General features: G+C 50.9%; 1 protein-coding gene across 6 annotated transcripts; it reads left to right on the top strand.

Moving 5' to 3' along the window:
* Positions 1–1,606: 1,606 nt before the first annotated feature.
* On the top strand, positions 1,607–26,634 carry VEGFA (vascular endothelial growth factor A). 6 transcript variants are annotated; one of them, XM_067564713.1, is made up of 8 exons: positions 1,607–2,583; positions 9,281–9,332; positions 14,352–14,548; positions 16,589–16,665; positions 17,143–17,175; positions 20,396–20,467; positions 21,594–21,725; positions 23,981–26,634. In XM_067564713.1, exons 1-8 carry the CDS (start codon positions 2,518–2,520, stop codon positions 24,000–24,002), a joined length of 651 nt encoding a protein of 216 aa, XP_067420814.1. In that variant the 5' UTR covers positions 1,607–2,517; the 3' UTR covers positions 24,003–26,634. The 6 variants fall into 6 exon arrangements, with proteins under 6 accessions (XP_067420814.1, XP_067420815.1, XP_067420817.1 ...); XM_067564714.1 differs by having other exon boundaries at positions 20,396–20,449; XM_067564716.1 differs by lacking the exon at positions 21,594–21,725.

A 26,634-nucleotide genomic window follows, 5' to 3' on the forward strand; every position in this document is an offset into this window, starting at 1 on the left:
AGGGGGCTCCCTATTAATTATTAGTATGTGTTGTGTGTATGGGGGGGCCAAAAATATTCCTGCTTAGGGCCTCCAGTGGGCTATAACCAGCACTAATGCAGGGGCCAGGACAGGAGGATGGGACTGCATATAGAGATCTGCACAAAACATTGTTGGAAAAGGTCCAGCATGTGGGAATTTTTTTGTTTTACCTTTATTTCGCGAAATAGCCTGCCCCCTTCCTGTGGGCCTGTCATCCTCCCTGCTCCCTGAGGAGAATTTTGGCAGTGACATTTACAGGAAAGTCTAGTCATTTGCAATTTGGTCCCTCAGAAGGGGTCTTTGTAACAATTAGAAAAAAAGAGGGAGTCTTTTGCAATGTTTGAACAATCCTCTCACCCTGTTTGCAGGACTACGGTCACCTCCCCCCCGCAGGCTTCTACAAAGCTTTGACCTCTCCCCTCTGCTGCAAATCCTGCTGTGCATCCAAGGAGCCACTACTGCAGCTGGTAGAAGTGAGTCAGTCCTTACTCAGCCAAAGTCTGCGACTAGATCAGCAGGACTAAGGCCACTGTTGCTGAAGGCTGCCTGAGATGGCATCACAAAAGTGATTCCAAGATAAACCAACAAAGGGTAGAACTAATCGAAGACCTACTTAGGGAAATTAAATGCTTTGTGTGTGTGTTTACCTCGACCAGCAGGTGCCTCTATAGAGTCAATGCTTTTCTGTATCATCACAGGCCTAGTGGCACAATGCTGGAAATAAACTGCTTTCTAATGAAAATATGGTCTTTCTCATTTCCACCCTCTTCACCTCCTTTCTGCAGTCTGTGGTGAACTCAAAGAATTTGCCTGGGCTGAACTTGCAGTCTGCCCAATACTCAGGAATGTCAGGAGGCAGGTGATATAGATATATGTATTTTAACACATGCAAATTGTTACAAGAAAAAAGAAGGGAGAAAAACAATAGTCTCCAAATGATGAAATAACGTGGGTGGTGGATCTTGGCTGGGGAATGTGTGTGGGGTCCCCATTTCATCTGCACTGAATTTGATCCCCCAGAGAGTAGATTGAGGTTTGCCTGGCAAAGTGTCCCGGTAGTGTAATTCCTGCACACAGGGTCCTTTGAGCTGACAAACGACATCACACAGGCCAGAGTGGAGTAAAACCTACACAGGAGGAAAGACAGCTCCCTTCCCTAGGGGCTAAGAAGAGACCATAGGATGTTGGGGTCAGAGGCACTTTGGGGATTAGCAGGCAAGGAGATAGCCCCCCAAACCGGAGTGCATTTTGCTCTGGTTTGGAGCAAGCCCCATTAACAAGACGAATTCTGATTTGAGCACGGGCCCACCGGGGCTGGCAGAAGGGGGAAAGCAAGGGTGACTTGGGGGGAGGAGGAGGAGAGACAGTGAAAGAGGTCGGGGCACTGAGCGGCTCCCCCCCCGTTCCTCTTGCTGAAAGAGCTTGCCAACACCACGGCTCCGCGGAGGGCTTTCGGAATGAGCTGGCTGACTTGGAATTGGCGAATTTGAGAGAGGAGAGTGGGTGGAGCCGAGGGCGGGGCTAGGGAGCTCCTCTGAGCCAGGAGCGGAGGGGCTGAGCTGCAGCGGCAGATCCAGAGGGAGGGTGAGCGAGGCAGGGGGAAGCCGAGAGAGCTGCGAGGCTGTGCCTGACATTCACGAGCGAGCGACAGACAGCGAAGTGCAGGCAGACTCTCCGCGAAGAAAGGGGAGAGCGAGCGAGCCCGATCAAGCACAGGAGGGAGCAGGGCAGACTGGGAGGAGCGGCTCGCCCTGTGCACTGGGATTTTGCTATTGTTATTAATTATTATTTTGATCCAACTCATTAATTTATTCCCCCTCTCACCCCGGCCGGTTTGGATTTTTCCTCCACTCCCCAGCCAGTTTGGATTTTGAAAGCGGTGGAAAGAAGGGACGAGCTCCATCCCCTTCCCGTTGCAGGAGAGGGGTCGAACCGAGCCGGGCTGAGCCCCCCCGGGATCCAAAGCGGGGATCAACCCCCCTGACCCCTGAAAGGAAACTCCAGCAGGGGGAAAAAAAAAAAACCCAACCCAACCCGAAGACTGGAAAATGCATTGAAACTTTCGGGCAAACTTTTTGTGTGCGCGCGTGGGGTTTTCTTGCCGCCGAGGGGAAATCTGTTACAAATCAGTGTCGCGTGGAGCTTGGATTGTCCCTCCAGGGGCCGGATCGGAGCCGGGCCGGACCGAGGAGGCTGAGCTTTGTGCAGGGAACAAGAGGGAGGAAGAAGAAGAAGAAGAAGAAGAAGAAGAAAAAAAAGGGGGTGTGTGTGTTTCTTTGGCGCTTAAGCCAGCCGGGCTCATGGAGGGGTGAAACCCGAGACTGAGGATTTCCCCCCTGGCCGCAGGCTTTGCAGAAATCGCCCCGGGGAGCGGCTCCAGGAGAGGGAGGACGAAGGCACGGAGGAGTAGAGAGAAAGGGAAGGAGACCGGCGGGCGGCCCGAGAGACAGCCACAGCTCAGCAGCCACCCCCCGCCCCCGACCCGCTGCAGGAATCATGAACTTTCTGCTCACTTGGATCCACTGGGGGCTGGCGGCGCTGCTCTATCTCCACAACGCCAAGGTAAGGGGGGGGGGGGGCGCGAAATCGGAAGGGCGGAGAAGGGCTTTTGTGTGCGTGGAGGGGGCGCTTTGCCTCCTGCCCCCCCCCCGGCCCGGCGTGGTCATTGCCCCGCCTGCCCACCACGGCCACCGACCGCGCATGGAGAGGGTGGAAACTCTCAGAGATGCCCGTGGCGGAGCGAGTCCCTGCCCGGTGCCTAGGTGCATGGCATGCAAAGGCAGCTGCCTCTGTGCGCGTGTGCGAGGGCACGGCTGTGTGCAATGCCGTGGAGCGCCTACCGGAGCTGGAACAATTTGTATGGGGGGCGGGGAGCCATTGACCCCTGCATGTGATGGAACCCACTGCAAGCCAGGGGGTGTCAGGGGAACCCCGAGTCCCAGCACCTGTGTACAGAAGTGACGCCTCCCACCCAAAGACAAACACAGAGAAAGGCGCGTGAGCTGCTGTGAACACACACTCATGCACAGGCAGTTTGAATGTGAGGGACATCGGGCGCCCTTGTACCTTGGGGGTAGAGAGAGGGAGAGCCAGGATCTAATGAGTTCCTGGGAGAGTCCCGATTTCTCACTCACTGCATCCCTGCCCCCCCACCCTCCCCCACCCCCGGGCCCATTATCCTCTTCCTCCCGGGAATGGGACGGATCATGGTGCCGGTGGAGTTTGGCAGAAGTTGGGAGCCGTCTATGCAATCCACAGGCGGTCATGGTCCCTGCGCTAGTCCCCGTCATCGCATGGAAGCAGCGCGCTGCTGACTTCTTGCATCAGCTTCTGGTAGCACCCTGCTTGGGGTTTAAGCCTCGTTTTCTGGCACCTGACATTGCAAAAGGGCTGTCGTGCCGCCTGTGGCTTTAGTTCGATCTCTTGCACATGTTACTGACTGGTGCTCAAAATACCTCCCTGGAAAAACAAATAGAGATCAAAGGGGACAAAATGGATTCTGGATTTCATCTAGACTGATTTGCAAAATAAATGTCCCCGCTGAGGTTACAAAACTCCGATTTCCTCCTTCTCTTCCTACTTTTACCACAGCCTCCCTGGCATTCCCAAGGATCAGAAACCAATTTTGCCTCCTTTAAAAAAATCACCTCTTTGTACAAATGCCTCCTATTAATCTGCCTCTTTTTAAGGGAGTCAAGTGGGATGTGTTGCCAAGAGTTATTAAGCCGGTTAGAATGAGCGTCCAGGTGACTGTGGTTTATGTTTCCTAGGTGGGCATGTGTTATAGTTGGAGGGATAAGAACAGGTTAGTTTTCTTTTGCCGTTTGACTTCAGGAATATGGGGAGGCCATCACTGAGGGCCAGGCGAGGCCAGGCCATGCAGTGTGAAAATAAATGCCATTTATAAACCAACCTGCTGTTCACGTTGTTTGTTCAGCACTGACAAACTCCTCAATTAGAAGCCATTTCAGATGTTACTAAAGTCTGGCAGGCATCACACGTTTTGCTGCTAGCCCTTTTATATTGCCACTTTCTTAGTGACAGCAGCGCATTAGACTATACTTGATAAGAAACAAGTCTCCCACCCTATTGGAGAGTGTCATGTGTTAAGTTATGGTGATATCACTGGCCTGTCCTTGGCTAGTCTTATGTTAAGGTAGTTTAAAAAAAAACCCCAAAAACTTTGAAACCAGCAGATCAGACAGAATCTAAGTCTAGCTGTTTTCAGAACACAGTGCAAAAGCCTTTCCTAGCCATAGGATGATAATGACAAGGAAAGAAGGAGAGGGAAAAGATGGGAACAAATACGGAAGAATCACACAGTGGCTCAGAAGAGGCATCCATTCCTCCCAGGAGTGTTGTGAGGATGAATACATTAAAGATTGTGAGATGCTCAGATAGTACAGTGATAGGTGCCGGATAAGTGCTTAGACCCTAGACAGACGGACAACAAGGTTCCTGCAGACAGATTTTACTTCTCTCCTTATTTGTTTGTGAGTCACCTAGATAGCACGGTGATGGGAACCTTAGAAATATTGGTGATAGAAAGATCTCATGCAGGCAGCATGGCGATGATCGTGGGCATGGCATGAAGCGAGACTCTTCGTGTCGGGACCAGAGCTTTGTGCTTTGATGATAATATTTATCTCCACTGTTTATCAAGCAGTGGTGCCGAATAAACTTATCTCCCTAGCCAGGCATGCTGGGAGAATTAAATAAAGCCCTGGCCCCGGCTCATGGGAAAAGCAAGGTACAGGTAATGCAATGCTGCTTTAATAAATTCAGAGGAGAGGGGCAGGTATTACAATGCTGCTTTAGCAAAGGCAGAGTTATCATTACTCATTGTTGAGGCTGTTACTATTATTATCCATGCTACAGTGAGATTGGGACAGTGGGAAATGGGGAGTTGGTCACCTGGGACAGGTGCCGTTGTTGCCACAGATGTCCCTGTGTATTTGTGGGGAAACCTCCTTTGTAATCACAAAGGGTGATGGGGGAAGACGTGGTAAGAATATCACTCTCCCCAAACGTTAGCCAGCCCTGGACCTGCCACCCTGTCCTCACTCCTCACAGGGTCAGGTGGGGCTGATAGGTTTGGGGAGAGGGTATGCTGACTTCCCCACAGCCCCTTTTTCCTAGAAAGCAGGGATGCACAGGCCGGTCCCATTATTTCTTTGTTGGATGGGTTTGATTCTAAGCAGCAGCCTACTAGGAGTGACCCCAGGGTGAGAATGTCCTGGGAGCGTGGGCTCTTCCCTTCCTGCCCTGGAATGTGGAGAGACTTGGGTACACCAGCGGTATTGCCATAGGAATCAGGCAGTGATCAGACATGGAGGGAGGGAAAGAAGGAGGGAAAGAGAGTCTGTGACTAGACTGTTAATAATCTCACACCCACCGGGCTCCTGCTCTTGGTGTGTCTATGAGCCAGGCCACACTGGAAACACCAGGAGAACTAACTTCCCCAGCTCCTTCTACACAGATTAGATGGGACACAGTGGATCACCTTCCCCAAAGCTGTTTCTCCCTCTTGCTCTGAGAACAAACTAACAGACCAAGCCTTGGGAGCAAAAAGGGAGATTCCATGCTGCCATCCCAGGGGGTCTCCAATTCTTGAACAAACCAAGATCTTCTCGCCCCTTTCTGTTCTGTCTCAGAGGTTTCCATGCTGTCTGCTGGCAGCTTGCAGGATTACTGACCTCTCTCTGCATGTACAATGGGGAAAGGTTGCAGTAAAGCCTCCCCCTTGAGTAGAAACCTCTGAGAAGAATTTCTAGCGCCTAAGACTGAAAGTGCCTTAACTCCCGTCCCAGAGTCCCTCCCAAAGTGGCTGGATTGTTTGTCCCAGCCCTAAACAGTTACAAAGCTCTTTTAATGAGCCTGCAGAGATTAGGGGGAGGGGAAGGAAGAGAAAGGATTGCGGTGGGGGGAACGATTGGATTAACCTTTTCTCTTCCTCAAGAGAATAACTCGCTTCGCCTTAGAACGGCATCCCTCAGTAAAGCAGACTGGGGACAGGGAAGGTGCAGATACAGACAGGGTGAATCAGGAGCTGCCTATAGGTTGTGGAGTGTTTATCTGATTTCAGACCATAAATTCTCAACTACTTGCCAGTAGCACAGGGCACAAAAGAAGTTTCTTTTTATACATCCCATACCCCAAGGCGATTTACCTGCCTCTAGCTCGGCATCTGTTCCACAGAAAAACATGAAAAGCAATCATGTTACGGAAGTGATGAGTAATTCCGAAAGCCAGTACAGGAGAGAGAGCCCAGGCAGGGTGACCTTCAGGCTCCCACCGAAGGGCACTGGGCCTTGTTGTCCCCTGAAGGGCTCTTCTGCTTTGGTTTTCCAGTTGCCCCTTCTGTGATACATGGCCATCTGGTCTAATGTGAGGCAAACTCCCTTCCGTTCAAGCAATGCTACCTCAACAGACAGGCTCCGTGGGTACCAGTGACTGGAAAAGGAAAAGGAGTGAGAGAAATGCGTGAGTGTAGCAGGGCCTCTAGGGAGACATTGTATTATTATTAATACCAGAAGCCCTCTGAGATCCAAAGGCATGAGGGGATAGAGGGGGGGGGGAAAGAAGGGGGAACGGACGGACTCCTGTGAAACCACCTTCTTTGCATGCCAGCTGGTAGTCAGGAGTGGCATGTGGGGCTCATTTCAGGCAGGCACAGCAATCCCGTTCCCATGAATTCCCAGGCTGTCGCACTACTTCTAGCCCTCCTGCAGACTTTGTTAGAGAGCCGTTTTCATTCGCGCAAGCACTCGCGTACATTAATCACAGGAACATCACGGGGGAGATTTTGGTTCCTTCTTCCAGTGGGTTCTAGTGGCTGCTCCAGGTGGGGGGAGGAGGAGACAGTGGATTCTGCGGAAGAAAGAGATATGGGCTGTGCTGCAAGGGAGGAGTGAAAATGTGCTGCTCACACCTGTTTTCTGACACCTGCCAGCGACGTGTGGGGCTAGGGGCAGGGGAGGCGAGTGGCCCCAGAAAGCAAATAGGTCCAGCTGAGCTGTAAATGTGTCTCCAAGCCAGTTTTCAGCAGCGGGCAATGCTGTGCCTGACTCAAAGCCCTACTCTAACAGTACTTTTGGGCCTTGTAGAGTGAACAGACTGATCTGGCTGGTTATTTCCTTCCTTCGCTAGGGCCCAGCTGATGCTTTTCTATCCCTTTTGGCCCTGGGACTTCAGGCCCAGGGTGGTTCTGGAGGGCTGCTGCAGCCTCTGCCTCCTCCATTTTGTTTGTGCTGTTGCAGTGACTTTCACACTTCAGCAATGAAACCGTTCCTGGGAGCCCACTTATAAAACTGGTATCACAGCCCTAACCCTGAGCTAGGGTAGATAGTTTCTCTTCCCTCGTGAGGAATAGACCCCTTCACTGGGTGACTGAAGGCTGGATTTGCATGTTATACCTAGGGCCAGGAGCTTATGGGCATCAGTGGAGTTGGAATTCAGATCAGGAGAACCATAATTAGAGGGAACTGCACACAGACCTAGGGGAATACTTGGGAGAGGGGCTTCTTCTGCTGCTTTGGAAGCTCCATCTCCTCCCTCCTCTTAAAGCTGATGCTTTAAGGTGGCGCAAGGTCGTGTGTGGGTCTGCGTGGAAGCATACAGGTAGCTGATCTATTTGGCGGGCATGACACTGCCCTGGGTGGGCTGGCTCAGTCACGTACCTGGCCATTTGTGAGATCACAGCCATTCATTTTTTTAAAAGCCTAATACAATCCATGAGAAACACAAATGCAATATGTTCTATCACTTTAGTACAGCACTGCCGAAATGCAGCTGTCTCTGCCGGAGGGAGGGGGGGGAGAGCTCGTGCAGGTGGAAGCACATTGCACAAATACTGACATTTTTGGTCAAGGACAGCAGGGTGAAGTTTGCCTTATGGAAAATGCCACCAGAGCTACAATGCTCACGCAGAGCAGACAGGAGCTGGGTTTTCCAATAAAACACAAGAACACTTTCTCTCCCTCTGGTTTTGGGGCAGACTAGTTAATTCCATTAATACTCAGAAGTGTCTCTTGTCACTACAAAAGCAGCGGGAGAGGGTTTTTTGGCTAGGAAAGTGTTCCAGAGGGAGCTGAGGGGCCTTGTCTTGGTTCTGCAGCACAGAAGCTGTGACACAGATATCAATGAGCTGTAGCCCTCTTGCGCTGTGCTATGCAATGCCCTTCATGCCAGGGGATTGGGGGAGGGGAGCAAGGGTGCAGTTACTATGTGAGGGAGTGATGTAACAGTTAATCACACTGACATAAAGCCAAATATTGACACCCAACATGGCAAGAGCAGAGATGACCTTTCAAACCATGAGACTTTTCTCACCCTCCTTCCCCCCTTGCCACATCATGCCAGCTCAAATGATTTACCTTTATAACAGGGACTAATTTAGGAGTGAGAGGGTAGGGAGAAAAATAGGGCTGTTGTCCCTTTAAAAGCAGTACCCAATCCGTTTGCACTTGCTAGTCTGCTTTGTAATGTAGGCCCCTTTTTGAAATACCTTCCACTAACTTTCCTTGGAACATGAACGTGGACAAATCTCCTAGCATATTTGTCATGTCAGCATTAGAAGGTCACCAATGTTGTTTTTCTCCTCCGGCCCCCACCCAGATTCCCTCTCTGGTTTTTGACCTTAATCATTCAAAATGCCTTTGAGCAGTTATTTCTCTGTGCTCTTTTTCAAAGTGGTGTTGCACTAAACCAGATCCGCACCCGCTCCGCCCCAAAGCACCCCCCGCCCCTTTCACTCACATACACACACTGGGGTAAATTGCCTTTGCCTGAATGCTATGCCTCTGCCCTCACCCCATCCCCTTTTAAGCCCAAGCCAAGGTGTTCTTTTTATTTCATTTTCTTCTGCTCCGGAGGAAAAAGAAGACAAAGGTTTCCCTGTGCCTGTCTTGCGATCACATGGGGCGGGGAGGAACACTTCACCTCAAAGCCGACAAAAGCCTTTACTAATAACTTCCTCCCGCACGCAGTACTTCCCCCTGTACAGTCGGGAAGTCAGACGTGCTTCTTTGTGGCGGCTTTATTTTCCGAGGGGAGATGAGGGTTGGGATGGAACCAAGGTGGCTGGAATGCATCTGAATGTGACAGTAACGCTCCAAAACACTGTTGCTTCCAGTGGCATTGTTACCGCAGCATTCTGGGGCTTGAGGGTGGAATCCTGGGAAGCTGCTCAGCTCCCTAACTGCCCCTGGGGACAGGGTAATGACTTTGTGTTTTGACTAATTTTCTATTATCTTTGCAGTCGTTGCAGGCCGCTCCAGCCCTGGGGGATGGGGAGAGGAAACCCAATGAAGGTAAGCAGCTTGCCTCTTTCCTCTCAACAGCTACAGGGCTTACAAGCAATTAGGAAGAGCGGAAGCTGGGGAATGGGGTGCTTTGGGGGAGACATTGAACCAAACTGCTGGGAAGATCCTGAGGACCAATACTGCCACCTTCTGGAAAGCAGGAGCAAAGTGTGCGCATGTGGGGGTGGGAAGGGTGGGGATAGGACTAGAAATGTGAGATGCCAGATTTAACCCTTCCGTGGCTTCATACTAGTCAGAACTGCTCTTTAATTTGGAAAGCCCTTTTCTGAAGCAGGTGGGCCTGGCTGAAGAGCAGACTTTTCCCTTCCTTCATCAGGTGCTTTTCTGGAGAGAATGAGAGAGCGAGAGAGCGACATGGGTTGTATCAGTCCAATGGAACGTATTGCAGAGATCCTTCTGAACCCATTGCCCATTTCCCAGAATGCTGGAAAAATAGATTTACCAAAAGCTGAGGGCTATGAATAGTTCCCTAAAGATTTGCCGCAATGTTACAGGAAGGAGTTTGTCATCTTTCATCCCCGTCCCCTTCTCTGCTTTCCATTCGCACTCATTGGGCCCTGCTCAATGATAAGATCTGATTATCAGACAAAAGACCAATCAGCGCCTAAATCTTCCTGAGACTATAAGTTAGCTCATCTTAAAAAAAAAGAAAAGAAGACGAAGCCGGGGCTAATTTTCCAGACTCACACCCCACCCCAGCCAGAACTCTTGGAAGGAGAGGATTGCACTATACAGTGACAGACCTGAAACACATTCCCTTTTCTCTGTTTGAGCTAGCAGGCCTAGAGAGTTTATTAGTTGGCACCATAGTCCAGTTGATTCAATTCAGTTTATTGCTGGCAGTTTAGTACCTGTGGGGATACTAGATGAAAAGGAGGTGGGAGCTTGGTGCTTCTCAAGCCATTGCTATCTCAGCTAACTCCAGCTGTTCAAGACCAAGCTACTATAAAGTATAGTAAATCGGGTATTTGGATGGAGGGCTGAATAAATCTGGGCATAGACTAGAACTGCAGTAGGCAGCAAGCTATCAATTGGCAAGTCTTGGTAGCCCACTTCTGACTTGTGAGACCCCGTATATTTGAATGGATCAGCTTTCTCTCTATAGTTCTTGATCCAGGATGGGGCTTAGAGCCCTGCGGACTTCGGAGCGTTTAGCAGGGTTGCCATTCTGCCAGGGTTGCCAGGCTGGAGACATCCACTGTCACGCTGGCAATGGCCATCCGCGGCCCAGGCTCGTCTTTTGCGTCAGGTTGATTAGCATGGCCTGGCAGGTTGTGACCTTTGGTGTTATTCCCACAGAAGGGCAGCAGGGGGCTCTAGCAGTGCACCTAGGGACCGAGCCCCTCCCTGCCACACTCAGGTTTCAATTTCAATAACTTTATTGGCATGACAAGCTGGAGGAGTGTTGCCAGAGACTTTCAGCAGGCTGGATTTGTTACAAGGTGTCCATTTTGCATTGTCATCCATTTCTGGTTTGCTGGCAGACTGCCAAGGGAACAGTGAAAGACTCATTGACTTCAGAGGGAGCAGGACTGAGCCTGCTGGGAGGCTCATTTTGGTACCCAGCCCCTCTGCTAGTGGTAGAAATGAGTCGCTGCTAATACCTTGGTCTGTGCCCCTTTGTGCTCCCATCCATCTTATTGGTGAGAGGAGGAGTTGAACGGTGCCCATTGCCCTGGAGGGTTCTTACTTTCTATCCGCTCCTGGTTCCACATCAGAAGAAGAGTGATGGGAAAGGAAAAGCGGTTGCTCTATTGATTTAAGCAGAGGGGACTAGGAATCAGGACTCCTGGGTTATCTTCCTGGCTCTGCTTCTCTTTTGCTCCGAGACCTTGGAAAGTCATATCCCATTCCTTTCCCCTTGCTCCCCCCATGCCTCTGTTTCCTCCTCTGTGAAAAGGGGTGATAATACTCAGCTACTCCACAAGAGGTGTCGTACAGCTTCATCCTTCATAAAGAACTTAGAGGTCATAGGATGAAAGGTCATTTTGTTTCTTTGGTCACATCGTAGACCCAGATGTATGTCCACTTCAGCCAGGATTACATTTGGGATGGACCTGATCCAATCTGGGGACTATTTGTAACTGTAGACCCAGCCCCCCCCCAGTGCTCAGATATCCTTCCACATGGTTTTGTGGCACAGGACATTGTGGAGAAACCAGACAAAACACTCTTTGTCTGCTCCACGAGAAAAGATTTTTCTGGTATAAATAAAGGAAACCACCAGCCCTTGTGGCTGCTCATTTTATTTTTAAAAGAACAGTATGTATATATAGCTGCTCAGCCAGTGATGGGCACGGCAGTGAACCAATCACAGACCCGTTCTGTGAGCACCACCTCCTTTCCTATCATGGTTTCTCTCCACCGCTTGTTCCTGCTAAGTATTGAGCCCCTTAAACTCAAATTAATCAATGCATCGGGCAAGATCAGCTCCTTCATGTGCAGGATATTCTGATTTAAATTTGGATACGGATTTCCCTCCCCCTCTTCAGAAGCTGACACAGGCTACTGAAAATAATCTTTCAGATTCAAATACAAAAAACAGCAGCATGTAAAGGCCGCGGCTTCTATTGACAATTTCTTATGGGGACTTTCTGGGTCTGGCAGCACCCTGAGTCCCCAGCACTCTCATCAGGGCACCGCTGAACATGTAAGGGCTGGTGGCTTTACAAATGAAACAAAAGAGTCTGCAAAGGAAACTACATATACAGTTTTGAAACCAAACTATAGACCACAGTCACTGGTAAGATCCAGCTGTTCTGGTAAAGCAGTTGGAACCCACCATTGAATCTGGCCTTCTAAACGGAATTGCCTTCCTTATGCTGTGAATAGCCCCTTAGGTTATAAAAAACAAATGAATTTTTAAAAGCCAAGTGTATTTTGTCACTGTTTATGGTATCGATTTTTCCCTTCTGACTTTCACTGTTTGGACCATGGGAGCAGGCTGGTCATTTCACTTTAGTTTCTAGTCACTTTCAGTTTCTGCCTGTCATGGACTAGATTAACACATGGGATAATCTTTGTTTTGCACCTGTTCCTCCCCTACATGGATCCCTCAGCATTTTTATCCCAAACTTATTTGTACTGCAATAGTTCCCAGATCCGTAATGCTGGGACGGTGTGAATAATCAGCAGTGTGTCTCCATGGGTATCTCTGGGCCTGCATAATTTTCCAGTGCTAAATTGTTTAAATCTACTGTCTATGGATAGTCTCTTTTTAAGGTTAAGGTCACCCTGAAGGGGAACAAGAAGAAGGAGGTGGCACAGACAAGACAGGGAAGAAGTTGAGAGGCAGACTTGTGGAGGACAGGGGGGAATGGCTCTTCTGGAGAAAGAATTCTAACAACCGGTCCATGCCTTGCAGGTCACATTTCCCCTCCCTGAGCCACTTTCTCTTTTAAGAGGCATTTGTGCTCTCTGACACTTCCAACTCCCAAACAGATGCTCCTCCCCCCTTGCACCCACTGCCAGCAGCACTGTGACACCGTCAGCTATGTATGACCTAGAATTAACTTTCAACAATTAACTGCGGGCCCTGAGCTCAGAGCCCTGCCACTTTCACATTTTTGTGGCAAAGTAACCTTTATGCCAGTTTGTCACAGGTTCAGGGCACTCCAGAAATGCTTAGTAGAGACCATTTTTTCCATGATGCAAGCAGTTTGTGCTTATCACATGGGGTTATCGACCTCACCATTACAGGACTGTGCATACAGTGCAGGCGTCTCATTCTAATGCAGAACAGCACAGAGCAACCACTGTCTCCCTAGGCCTACATGCTCCCTCTACTCCATTTGAAACTTCCCCCCTAGAACACTCTGCAGCTGCGAGGAGGGCTGTAAGGAGTGTAAGGTGCTGTGCGTTGGCTAGATGCAGAGCAGAGCTTTGTATGTGTATACATCTATCATCTCTTTAAATAAATTTTTCCACCCCTTGACCAAGCAGTGAGATGAATCTTTGGCACCAGACAGGGGAGCATTGGGAAACACTTGTGAAATCAGAGGTTGCAGCACCTGATTTTTTTTTCCACTCGAGTACTCAGAGTGAAAGGCAGGAAGTAAACAGCAGATCTGCACCCCACTCGGCCTCCTTCCGGTATGTGGCCCAATTATTACCCTGGATGCTGAGGGGTGGCTTTGAATCCTCCACTCCACAACCAAGCCTAGATTTCCTGGGCTGTGAAACTGTGGTCTGCCTGAGAGGTTCTGGGAACTTAGGGACTGAGACTCTGGCAAATGTTGTTAGCGGACAGTGTAGTCCTGCAGAAGGTGGCAGATTGGACTGGATGCTCTGGATCTGACAGGCAGGCACTGGGTGAGTGGACTGAAGGTAGAACAGGGGATGGACTGGAACTACACTTGTAATGATTCAAACGTTCACCCCAGGGGAACGCCTGTTCCCAAAGATTGGCAGTGATGGAGTCTGTCCTCTCTGTTCTGATCTTTTGAGGGCCACTTCCTGCTTTAGATTTATGTCATTCCCAGTACCCACTGGAGGAGAATTTGACACTTTGAATGGGATGAAAGATAAACCCTGCCGGCGATTCACCCCCACCCAAAACCATCCGCTTCGGCTTTGGGTGCTTTTTGGCTGAGCTAAGGCATTTAGTGGCAGCACATCGGATGGAGTGTGTCAAATAACAGGGCTGGGGAGGCAGGTCGAGGAGGATTCAGGGACAGATGGCAGAGTCATGAAGGATCAGCCTAGACAGTTATCTTCCCTCTTTCACCCTTCCTCTGCTACTCAGAAGCAGCAGCTAATTCAGGCAAGAGCCTTCCCCTTCCCCTAAGGAGTAAACGGGATATTTGGGGAGTTAATTTGCACTGCTCCCCTCCCCCATCTTGTTGGGGTGAAGATGAGGGAGACAGACCGAATTGCAGAGGCTGATCAGGGCTGCAGGACAGAGGGATCAGTAGTTGCAACTGCTTCTCTCATTTTAAGGGTGAAGGTTTGAGTGTGCCCAGGTCGAGCTGCTGTTAATTCGTTCCCTCTCTCCTTCCCTCCCCATAGTTATTAAGTTCCTGGAGGTCTACGAACGCAGCATCTGCAGGACAATTGAGACTCTGGTGGACATTTTCCAGGAGTATCCCGATGAGGTGGAGTACATCTTCAAGCCGTCCTGTGTGCCCCTGCTGAGGTGTGCGGGCTGTTGTGGTGACGAGGGCCTAGAATGCGTCCCCGTGGAAGTGCACAACGTCACCATGGAGGTGAGGGTCTTGCTGGAGAATGGGGGTAGTGGAGGGGAGAACGTCTCCTGTCATCGGCCATCCCCTGAATCACTGCAACTGGCTCGCTGTGCGGCAGCCAAGGAGGAGAAGCTGAGTCTGGGCGAGAGACTTCTTCAGAGAAGGGAGACGGGCCTCCCGTGGAGTCTTGGGGCGGGGAAGAAGGTGTGGTCAGTCTCGCTTCTATCCGTAGGCTGGTGTGATGAGACATTGCTTCGTGGGTCTGATCTCCCACCGCTGCACCAAGTGGATTTAACATGAGTTGCTTCCATTTAAGGTTAATGGGAGAATCCATTTTCTGGGTCACTGGCCTTAACTCGCTAGCCACAGACGGAGAAGCTGCATTATAAAGGGAGCGCTTCTAACCACTTCTCGGTATTATCTCAGAGGCTGTGTAGGGAATCTTCCCAGCCCCTCACTCCCCCTTAACCCTTGCTTTGGTACTTGTATCAGGCAGCACTTGCCCCCAGTGCAGCTGAGTGTAGTGTAAAAGAGGAAGCCCTCCCCTGAACTCTCCCCTGGAGGGCATGTCAGGTCAGCCTTTACCAGCAGAGCTGGGCCATTAGCTCCAATGGCACAGCAGGGGTGGGAAGGGGCTCTGAGAAACGCAATGCTGCAGTGTCAAGTGGAAAAGCCTCTGTGCCTTTCTCGCTTTTGTTCTGATGCTGCTGAATTCAGTGCTCATGAAAGCTAGAGGCTGGCAGGGATGGCTAAGGCCAGGCATACAGGGAGGAGGCTCTCTGTGAAAGTGTTCCCCATGTAGATCTGCTCCCGCACCTCCACACTGGCCGGGTTTTTGCCTCTCACCCACAGCAATGCTGATGCCCCTCAGCCTGGCCACCACTGCCCCTGCTGTCCCCGTCCTGGGCCCCTCAAGCAGAGACTGTAAATATTGCAGTGGTTTTGTGGTATAGACAAGAGACCACAGGGGACTGTGTTGACACCAAACAAAAACTTGTTTGACACCTGACCTGAGCCAAATTTGAATTCATGTGTCAAGAACTCATCTGGGATTCTTGCAGCATTATTTATATGGCAGTAGCAGCCCAGGCTCCAGTCAGAATCGGGGACCCATTATGGTGGGTGCTGTTAATAGGGACAGATGTTTCTTCCTACCCCTCCACACTGGAACCACAGCAGCTGACCTATGAGCACCTGCAGTGGGGCAGGAGCACATCAGCAGGTCTCTGCTGCAAGCACCAGTGCTAGCGACCCAGCTGGGTTCTCGATTCAAACACTACAGTGACGAGTGCAGTATAAATACATAGGGTCAGATCCTTGGCTGAAGTAACTTCGCCAGGGATGATTCTAGTGCTGAATGCAGGAATCACGGCTCTGCCTACAGCATAAACGCTGCAGTTAATGGTTCACACTTCTTGCTATGTAGTGGCTTTCATTCTGTGTTTGAGCAGCTGAAAGAGTGAAACACAAGGCTGGAAGGAGCGGTTGGCTCAGGGGCTCTAGAGTTGGCTCACAGAGCCTTATACCGTGAAGGCACCAGTTTGAATCCAGCCCCAGCTGGGGGTGCAGGGGATCAGGTGTGGGATGTGAAGCCCTTCAGCCTGGGTCTTGGTTTAAATACCACTCGTGTTGGTAGGGACTGAAGTTTGTCCCCATTTGAGGGCAGTTTTGTGGCCATTGTGAAATCAGCCACTTGGGGGCCCGCGACTGACAAGGCAAGCCTCAACCTTTAGAAGAGTCACTAGGGATGACGTCTATGGACAGGGCCGTAGGGGGGAATCTCCCACAGCTGCTCTCACGTCCGTACCAATGTCCAGGGCTGTCAGTCTGCACTTTTCACCAGCACCAAGCTTCATTTCACATCAGAAAAAACAAAGCCCGGGGCTGAGTTCTGAGGTGCTTCCTGCTAGCACCGGTACCAGCTCTGGTGCCCTCCTCAGAGAGCCGGCCGGGGGCTGAGAATATTTCTTCCATCTGGGCTAGGGCTGCTGGCCTTTGCAGGGATGTGGATCAGACCCGGCTGGCCTGTGATTGTGACTCTCTCTGTGTCTTTCCTTCCAGATAATGAGAATTAAACCCCATCAGAGTCAGCACATAGTGCACATGAGCTTCTTACAGCACAGTAAATGTGAATGCAGGTGAGGATGGATCTCCAGGGCACCAGCTGCCCTCAGAATACACCTACCTACGGGAAACTGGCATTTTCTTTCCTACTGGCATTGGAGTGAAGTGCCCTGGCCTAAGGCTGCCGGTCAGCTCCAAGCTGCTTTGCAGAGGGGCAGCGTGGCTGGGGGGCTGGTGATATCACCATCCATCTAGAGACTGCAGGGCAGCTTGAAGAGAGTATGGGGGAGGGCCGACGAAAGCCCTTGTCACGTGGGGCCCCTGGGCTGCCAACAGGTTGCAAATGGAGGGCTAACCCCTCCAGGGAGGCTGCTCAGCCAGTCGGGATAGATGGGGCCTGGTGCGCTCTGCGATGTCCGCCCTGCACAGGACACAGGGGTGGGGGAACTGCTGTCCTGGGGGGGCTGGGATGGTGACCTGGCGGACAATACAGTAAAGGGCCTGCCACTGGCTCCCTTCTAACCCAGCATTTCTTCTCTCTTCCCCTGCAGACCAAAGAAAGATGTCAAAATTAAACAAGAAAAGTAAGTGATGAGCCTTTGCCTCCTTTTTCTTTTGGTGGTTGGTTGGGGGTTTATTTCCCCCTTCTTTGCGCGTTTGGCAGCAGGAGATGTTCAAATCTAGGAGTTGTTTAATAATGAAGGGGTGCTGTTAGAGGTTATACCCTAAATCCATTCCAGGAGGGCACAGACGTCCAGTTCCAGTGGTTCTTCCTTCTTATTCTACACTGCAGGAGTCCGCTCCCTGCTTGACCCCAGCATAGCATTGGCTCCCTGACAGTTTACATAAAGCGTCAGGGAAATCCTGGAGTGGAGTCGTGTGTCTTTCAGGAACGGATTCTGGCACAGCACCTGGGTGTTGCTGTGGTCACTAGAAATCGCTGCCTTTCTTTTTCCCGCTGTTCTGGTGCGAGCTTGCTGGCTTCTTTCGCATCAGCTTGCGCAGAGACTCTTTCAGCAGCTGGCCTCTCCATCTCAGCTTTGGTTCCTAGCAGGACCTTTCTCTCTGAACTCGTGCTGTGCTTGGCCTCGGGAAGAGATTGCACTAGAGGCCTGGTGGAGGCAAGGCGAACGCTGTATGTGGATGGACGCTGCTCACTGACAGGCGGGTGGGATAAGGAAAGGAGCCACGTTAGCTCTCCTAGCAGCCTGTGAGAATGTTCTTGGTGGAGGCTTTCCCGACAGGTGGAACCTCTTTAAAACTTTTGCCCTGGTGACATGGAAGGGGTCAGGGTCCAGTCTTTCCCAAAACGGTCATGAAAATTACACTGACAACATGGGCCCGCCGTGACGATAACAGACAGGGAGAAACGAACGATTGCGCACTCACCCAGCATAAATAAATAAAGAGGAAAGTGCAGCCCCTCCATGCGAGCGGGTGAGCAGGACTGTGCAGGGCTGGGATAGCATCTCTGCCAGTCGGCTGCACCGTGCTAGCTGAGGAAGTGACGGAGCTGGGGCATGGGGAGATGAGGCAGAAAGAGAGAGAGAGAGAGAGAGAGAACACCCTCCTGGTCAGCTATGCTGTCAGAGTTGCTTCCCAGCCGTTCCTCCTTCCATGGATTTCGGCTCAGGGGCTCCATCAGGCTGCCGTCCCGCAGGCTGGGGGCCAAGGCGCCTTCGCTCTGGACCAGCGTGTGCAGTGGTGGCCAGTCCAAGTGACTCTGTGCTTTGAAGGTGTGAGAGAGCTGGGTCCACGTGAGCGCTGGTGCCGATGAGGCATGGGCGAAGCAGCCGGCCTGCTCCCCTTGTTTGTGCTGTGTTCCCTCTCCCCATCTAACCAGCCCTCCCCTTCTCTATGCTTGTTCCTGCACACTAGAGACAGTTTGGTTTGGCTCGGCTCAGACTGAAGTCCCTGTTGTGCTTGATGCTTCCATCACCCTCTCCTTCCCCCAAGTATATTTGTCCTTAACGGTTCTCAGTAGCTTGCAAGGTGTGGAAATTGCCCCTGAAGGACATTTCCTTCTCCCCACCCCTGCCCCCCGCCCCATGATTCTCCTTGTGGTCCTGGACACTCTCTTTGCCCGCAGCTAGGAGAGTGTTTGGAAGGAAAATAAGACTCAGTTGCTGGTGCCAGCAAACAGGCTTGAACAGGGCCCAAGAAACGCCCTGCCAGTTACCCTCAGGGTCCTTCCCCCCCTCGCCCTTCCGCCCACCCCAGGTGGATTGAGCCAGGGAAGGGAAGAAGGCGGCAGAGTTGGGGAGGAGGAGTAGGTACCGAGGGCTTTGCGGCAAGGGCTCACTCAGCTGACAAACCCCGGGACTTTATCTGGTGTCTCTTTGGCGCGTGTGTTCCTTGTGCTGGTGCTGGAAGCGCTGGTGCCGCTCGAATGGAAGAGCTGGCTCCTCACTGTCCCCCCTGCTCTGCCCTTGGCAGCGGGATCGATGCCTGCTCCTCCCAGACCCGCCTGACACTTAGCAGCCATTGATGGATTGGGAAGAAGAAGGTGTAAAATGAGTCAGTGGCTTGGCTCCGTCCGCTCCTCTCTACCGCAGCGCCAGGTGGAAGGGGGAGGGGGAGGTTTGAAAATGACTTGGCTGGCAAAGAAAGGTCTGTTTTCCCGCCCAGGTGTCAGAACTAGGTCAGGCCTTTTCTTCCTTCATGTGATCAGGTAGGAAGCAGCCAGTGGGTGGGAGGCAGGGGAAGGGCCCTGGAGCGCCTAGCCGTGGGGTGACAGTCAGGAGACAGAGTGCAGCAAGAATGGGCGAGCGAATGACTCAGGTGAGACAGCCTCCTCCTGCATCATCGCTCACCTGCCTGTGGGAATCACTCGCTCAATCTGCCCGTGCGGCCGCGGCAGCAAAGGGAAACAGGCTGGCTGCACGACATGTCTAGCGCTGCAGGGTCCTCCCTCTGCAAGCGAGCCTGTGCCAGGCTGCCCAAGGCTGCCACGAGGGCAGTGAGTGTGGGACAAAGGGCTGGGAGAGCTTGGACCAAACTCTCCCAACTTGTTTGCCCTTAGTTGCCAAGTTCGCAGGGCAGAGATTTAACACAGGGCCCCTTCCCTCAGGGAAACCCCCCTGCCCTCACTGCTGGTGTTTGACGGGGGGCAGCGTCCCCACCCTGTCCCGGCACGCATTCGCCTTGGCACGGCTGGTCGCTGTGGTGGATTTCTCTATAGCGCCGATGTTCCCTGTGGAATGCCAGCAATGCATCTGGCACGTGGGGTGGCGCTGGTGCTGCAAGCGTGCCTGGCAGATCTGGGCATGTCTGGGCCCAGTGCTTTCTTTCATCAAGGGAGAGGGGAGTCTCTCTGTTCAGGTTTCCTCTTGTCAGTCAATGACGTACGCTCTGTTGCCGGCGCTCGCAGAGTTTGGGCGACACTTAAGGAGTCTCTCTGCTCCCCTCCCCCAACCCCCAGGCCCGCAAAGCCCTCCTACCCCAGAAAGTGGCAGGACAATATGTTGCTGGGGCTGGTCCAGGCTGCCTTTGAGCTGAACGGCTTTCTGTCCCTGTGGTTGGCTGTGCTGCAACCTGGTGGTGGGGAACGTGAGAAGGCCAGCCAGTGTGAGTGGTGTGGAGATGAGCATGTCTTCCCAGAGAGTGGCTCTCCAGCCCTGCCACAGGTGTTTTTCCCCCCGCCCCCCCAATGGACACACAGGGCTGTATTTTTTTTTCTTCTTTCTTTCGTTTTTCTTTCATTTTTCTTCCGTTTTCTCTCTCTCTCTTTCTCTCCCTCTCTCTCTCTCTTTTCTGGGTTTTTTTTTCTTTTTCTTTTTTCTGTTGTTGTTGTTTTTCTTCCAGAAAATCAAAGCGAGGAAAGGGGAAGGGTCAAAAGAGAAAGCGCAAGAAAAGCCGGTACAAACTGCTCAGCTTGTACGTTTGTGTCATGTGCTCGTAGACTCTGTCCCAAACCAATCAGCCCGCTTGCAGCACACTCAAAATCTCACCCTCCCCTCCGAATCACTGGTCGGCTCCTATTCCCTGCAGGGCAGCACTGGTGGTGGCGCAGCTCTGGCACTGGGTGGGGGTAATGCAGCTGAAGGGCAGGTGGCTTTCGCTTGCTTGGCACATGCTCTCTTTAATGGAGCGACTGCGGTCATTTCTGAACGCACAGGAATGTGGTGGCCAGGCGGGCTCGGTGTGTTCTAACCGCTCCTTATAATGCACCTGAGTGATTCCCCTTTCCCACCTTGGCTTCTGTCCTCAGCCAGTCACTGCTGCAAGGCGGGCGACAGGAGACTGGCCTCGGCTGTGCGTGCATGCATGTGCGTGCGTGGGTGTGCATGTGTGTGTGTCTGATGAAAACACAAGCATAAAGGAGTAGTGGAAGTCTGGGTAATTTAGGGGAGCTGGGCTCTTCTTCCTCTGCTGGATTGGTGGCTTCTTTCTCTCTCTCTCACTCTGATTCACACAATTCTGCATTGCAAATTCACAGCCTTTCTCCTGATGGTCTCTCAGGTGGCAGGTCTGTAGCAGGATGGGGGCTTAAAGAATGAATTCAATCCCCCAGTCCCCAAGGAAGGACTGGACAAAACTCAACAGTAGAAGCAAGGTGCAGGGGTTTTCTCTCCCTTCATTGCACAGTTGAGCCCAGCCTGCTTCTCCAGGGGAGGAGAAACCATTGGAGGTTTAACCTGCTAGCCTCTTTGTTAGCTTAGTCGTTCCTTTTCAGGGGCCCTCTGCTAACAAGTCCGTAGTCCGTGAGGTTCTCTCACCTTCCTGCCCCCGTGCAGACTGGACCCAATGCAGGATTGGTGAATACCATGCTGAGAGCCTGTTTTCTGTCTCTTTACGCTAACGCAAGCGGGTGTTGTCGCAACTAGGTTCCAGGACTGTCGGAGCGCTGCTGCTAGAGTCCGTCAGCCAGCGACTCTCTGGTGGGGGGCGGGGGCTGCGGGGAGGGGGCCAGGGATTGCTTCGATGTTTAGGGTGTTGCATGTGTATTTTCTTCCTGCTGAAGCGCTGTAGCTTAGACTTCTTTCCTTTTGCCTTTTTGCAGTCACTGTGAGCCTTGCTCAGAGAGGAGAAAGCACTTGTTTGTACAAGATCCCCAGACCTGTAAATGTTCCTGCAAATTCACAGACTCACGTTGCAAGTCGAGGCAGCTTGAGTTAAACGAGCGCACTTGCAGGTTTGTGTCCTGAAGGATGAAAGAGAAACACACAAAGAGAGAGAAAGAGAGAGGAGGTGGGGGAGCTTGCTTCCTGCTGGTTTCTGGCACCATTGCTCTGTGGTTGCTCCTTTCCTCTGTACTAAGGGGCAGGGGTCAGAGGGACACCTTGCAGTGGGATGGGGACAGCGTTTAGGTCTGCTGTGAGTTTCTAATAGGTTGGCAGGGACTGGATGGGATGCTTCCACCGACGGGGTGCTTAGGTCCAGCGTACCCAGTAGCAGGACACCATGGTGGATTTCAGATCACTGTGCTAAGCAGGGAAGGAGCCTGTAGCCCCATGTACGTCACAGTGTATATATACCCAGCGGGCTGGTTTAAGGAAGGCACAAGGCTCTTCTATCCCCCTTTGATTAGACTCCCCCTTTTTCATAGGAAACGTATCCCTTGGTACGCTTGGAGGGTGACTCTTTCAGACACCTCTGGGAGACTGGAAACAGTCAGCGAAGCCCCCCTTCCCCCTGAGCCCTCCCCCACGCAACCCCAGAGCCAGCATTTCTCTTTGTCCTCATGCTCCTAAAAGCCAGGGAGAGGACTCTTGGGCTGTCCTGTGCACACAGCTCCCTATCCCCCCAGACAAGTATGTGAGAGCGCGTGGAGCTGGGCCGTATGCAAGCGTGTGCAAGGCAGGGTCACGATTTCTTAGCTGCACGTATGGTGTGACTCCAGGGACACTGTGTGGTCTGTGTCTATTCAGCCATCTGTGTGCGTGCTCTCCATCAGTTATCTGGAGATTGACCTGTGCTGAAACTGTGGGCCAGATCTTCAGCTGGTGCAAAGCAGTGTAGCCACATTGAATCCAGTGGCGCTGTGCTGATTGACACCCGCTGAGGGTCTGGCTGGGGTGTGTGTGAGAGAATCTCTGTAAAGATGTCTAAAAGGAACGGCTAAGGTCCATTGGGCCAGTCTGTGGCTATAAACTCTAGCCTCGCTTCACAAAGATTCGGTGCCCATCTGGGGGGTATTATGCTGCTTCTGTTTGGGTGAAAAGGGCAAACCGCTATGAAACGAGAGCGAGGGTCCTCTGTGGCCATGCGCTGGAAGATGAGGCCTCTCGTCACCTGCCTCGTAGCAGTTTTGAGGTTGAACAGCATCCATGAACTACAGCCATCCCTTGGAGTGAGGTGTTCACACCCCTAAAGCATCGTGCCATCCCACTTGGTGCCAAAGCCCAGCCTTCTGGCGCTGCCAGGGCTTGTGAATGCAGAGGAATTCTTGGGGGCGGGAGGTGTAACCTGAGTGGGAGAGGGCCCCGTGTTGCGGCAGAGCAGAGCCAGCCCTTCTTGAGTTACAGAGTGAGACCAGACAGCTCCCTGCCCTTGACCTTTATCTCCTACCACCTCCCTCCCCCTCCCATAAGCAGCTGGAAATCATCCTCCAAAATTCAAGGGGCGGGGGGGGGGGAATATTCTCAAGTGAAAAAAATCTTCCTTGCTCCAGGGATTATTAGTCTTTCTTGCCAATCCCCTCTCTGCGGTGGGGTGAGTGGCATGATTAGAGGTTCCCAGAGCTAGTGCATTGGCCGGGAGCACAGGATGGAGTCATGGGAGCGGGTGATTTAGCTGATTCCGGATTTCAAGCTGGTTAAGATGAAGTTCCTCCCCCTCTCCCCACTGGGGTTTCTGACGTTGGGCACTATGGGGCAGGGCAAGCTCTTGTTTCTCCCACTGCTTCCGCAGGCAGCTGCCATTGTTCCCTGGCACTAACCCCTGCTCTCAGCAGCCAGTGGAATGGAGGCGTGCTTTCCTTTCCTCTTCTTGCTTGCATGAGACAGTCTTTGCTGCACTGCTTCCAATGGAAACCCCAGGCCAGGCTGGGAATCAAGGTGGCGGGGGGTCTTTGCATGGGTCGGCCAGTCCCTGTGCACATGAGTTGGTGTATGCAAGTTGTGTGCGAGGGGGCAGAGGGGAAGCAGGGTGGGACTGAAGGCCGAGGAGGGAGAAAGCTTTTCAGTTTTAATTCTGCTCCTAACTCAGCCCCCAACCTAAGAGAACCCAGGGGGATATGATTGGTTTGGGTTGATATTCTCAGTTATTTTCCCCATCTTCTAGTATGTGAAAAATCGTTACCTGGGTCCCTGCAGCGCCTTCACCTTGTCACTGCAGAGCCTCAGTGCGGTCTTAAACTTGTCAGTGCCCTACCTGCCTGCCCCCGTCTTCTCCCTGACCTGCAAATGTAACCGCTCTTCTGTCTTGCCTCCCTCTCCTCCCCAGCAGATGTGAAAAGCCGAGACGGTGAGCAGCGGAGAACAAGGGGGAACGGCCCTGTTTCTGGAGCCTGATTTCTCGCCTGGACAGAAAAAGAAAAAAGAAAAAAAAACAAAAAACTAATCCAAATGAACCCTAAAATGAAGGATCGGTAGAGCACAGCACTTTCAGTACGGACGATGGACTCCGGAAGGAACATTCCCCGAGGCACCCGCCGCACAAGATTCACCTTTGGGTTTTGAACTTTTTTTTTTTTTTTTTTTCTTTTCATGCTGCTAAATAACAGAGCCAGGAAGACTATAGGGGTGTATTTTATGGGATTCCCATACATACACACACATATATAGGTGTATATAAGTAAAATAAATACATATATATGCAGACATATGTATATATATTTTAACCACATATATATGTGTGTGTGTGAGTGCGCATGAGTGTGTATGTACACACACTGAATTTTTTTGAACGTTGCTAATGTTATTGGTGTCTTCACTGGATATACTCGACTGCTGTGGACACAAGCGGGCTACTTGGGGCATAACAAACAAGCTAAGACTGGACTTAAGCAAAGGCGCTGGGTGTACCCTTCTTAATTCTGACTGACTTGTGCGGCCTCTGCTGTTTCTCTGTCGAGTGTGCTGTTCCACAAACCACCTTCTCCTCCCTGTGCCGGGGAGAAGAGGAACCGGAGAGGAGGAGGAGGGGATTTCAAAGAGCGGTGCCTTGGGCTGTTTTGGGTCAAAGGTCAAGGAAATGGCTTGGGACGCTGGGTCCTCTGCGTGATTGAGGATTCCTTCTCCCTTCTTCCCCCCCGATCTTCTCCCCTACTCGTCTCACGACCTGTCTGCCTTGCTGGGACACGGGATGTCAGTGTACATTTTGCGTTGACTTGACTTGCTGTAGAAACTCTGCCGAGGGTACAGCCTGGCCTTAAGGATGATGGGCAGCTGATGCACGAACCTTTCCCCTTGAAGAAGTGTCACAAGAATCTAGATTTCTCACCCTGGTGGCTGCAAAAATGATGTACGGCCTGCAGTGCGCTGAAGCAAGAATGGGGACCGGTGCATAGCCAGGCAGCCATTCAGCACTGTCTGCTCTCTTCCTGCACAGAGCTGCCACTGAAGAGCATCCAAGATGCTTATGGAACATTTCTGGAAAGGGATATTAATCAAAAGTATATACACAGTAGGGGTGTGTGTCTATGAATCTGTTTGTGTGTGTGTCTGTATAATTATACATCCTTTTTATATATACAGCCAAGATTTTTAAAAGTGCCTAGTGATTTGTGGGGGGGAGCATGGATCAGCTTCAACTCGCACTCCCCATCAGTACACGGCCTAGGCTGAGGAAGCTAATGATCCAACTAGTGGACCAAATTCAGTGATGAATCCTGGTCTCGTGCCACCTGAGGCACGTTAAGCATATGCTAAGAAAGAGTGATTTGGGGTGCTTCATAGGAAACACCCTAAGGAGGCTTGATTTTCACTTCTTCTCTAAACATCAGGCCTGTTGGAGTCTCAAGTTGGGCACCCACAAACTGTCACCTCAAATCAGTAGGCACTTTTAAAAATCTTGGCCCTATATATGTCTGTAATATGCGCCAGTATACACACACACACGCACACACACACACACACACACCCCAAGATGTGTTTGTATGTCTATGTGGCTATATATAATCCAGTTCTGTGATTAAAAAACACTAATCAAAAGGGTACTTGGTTTGTGTCAGAATGCTGCCCAAAACCACCTGCAACTGAACTTTCAACGCCTAATAATGTACCAAATGAAAGCTTCCAAAAAGACAAGATGGTCTAAAAACAGACTCACAACAAGTGACTACTAACCACTAGGAATTCCCCATCCAACTGATGGCTTTCAGGAGGAGGAAAACACGCGGGTATGTACCTGCACCCGTCATGTATATACGCATGCTGCGTTGTGCTCAAGACAGAGGCTTCTGAGGGGGAAAGAGAAAGTGTTTTATATACTTATTTAATATCCCTTTTTAAATTAGAAATTAAACAGATAATTTAATTAAAGAGTAGGGATTTTTCAGTATTCTTTGGTAATATTTAATTTCAGTTATTTATAAACCATACCTCCTTTTTTTTTTTTTTTAACTGATTGTGTATAAGTTTAACCCTTCTATTGCCCCAACCTCTCTCTCCCCAATTGTTGGCAGACTCAGTAGCATGTTATAGGCAGTTATTTAATTAACACCCATCCCTACACATTCCTATTGAGACAAGGGTTAGGTATACATCTACATACTATATATATATTTGGCTGTGTGTGTGTGTGTATATATATATATATGTTTATGTATATGTGTGATTCGGATTAAATAGACACTACAATTTTTTTTTATATATGTAAAAACAAAAAAACCAGGAACAATAGAAAATTCTACAGCCTGAATTTCTCCTTTTTTAATTTTAATATTTGTTATTTTATTTATTGGTGCTACTGTTTATCTGTAATAATTGCGGGGGGGAAAGATATTAACAATACATATTGTGTCTAGTGAATTTTTTCAAGATATTCCGTAGTACATATTTATTTTTAAACAAACAAACACAGAATTACAGCTATATCTTAAAAAACAGCTACGACGATGACAAACGAACTCTTTTTTGTATTAAAGAATTTAATTCTGA

Source organism: Emydura macquarii, unplaced genomic scaffold (genome assembly GCF_026122565.2).
Source record: "Emydura macquarii macquarii isolate MOO-44397 ecotype Brisbane River unplaced genomic scaffold, CSIRO-AGI_Emac_v2 contig_2676, whole genome shotgun sequence".
Taxonomy (NCBI): domain Eukaryota; kingdom Metazoa; phylum Chordata; order Testudines; family Chelidae; genus Emydura; species Emydura macquarii.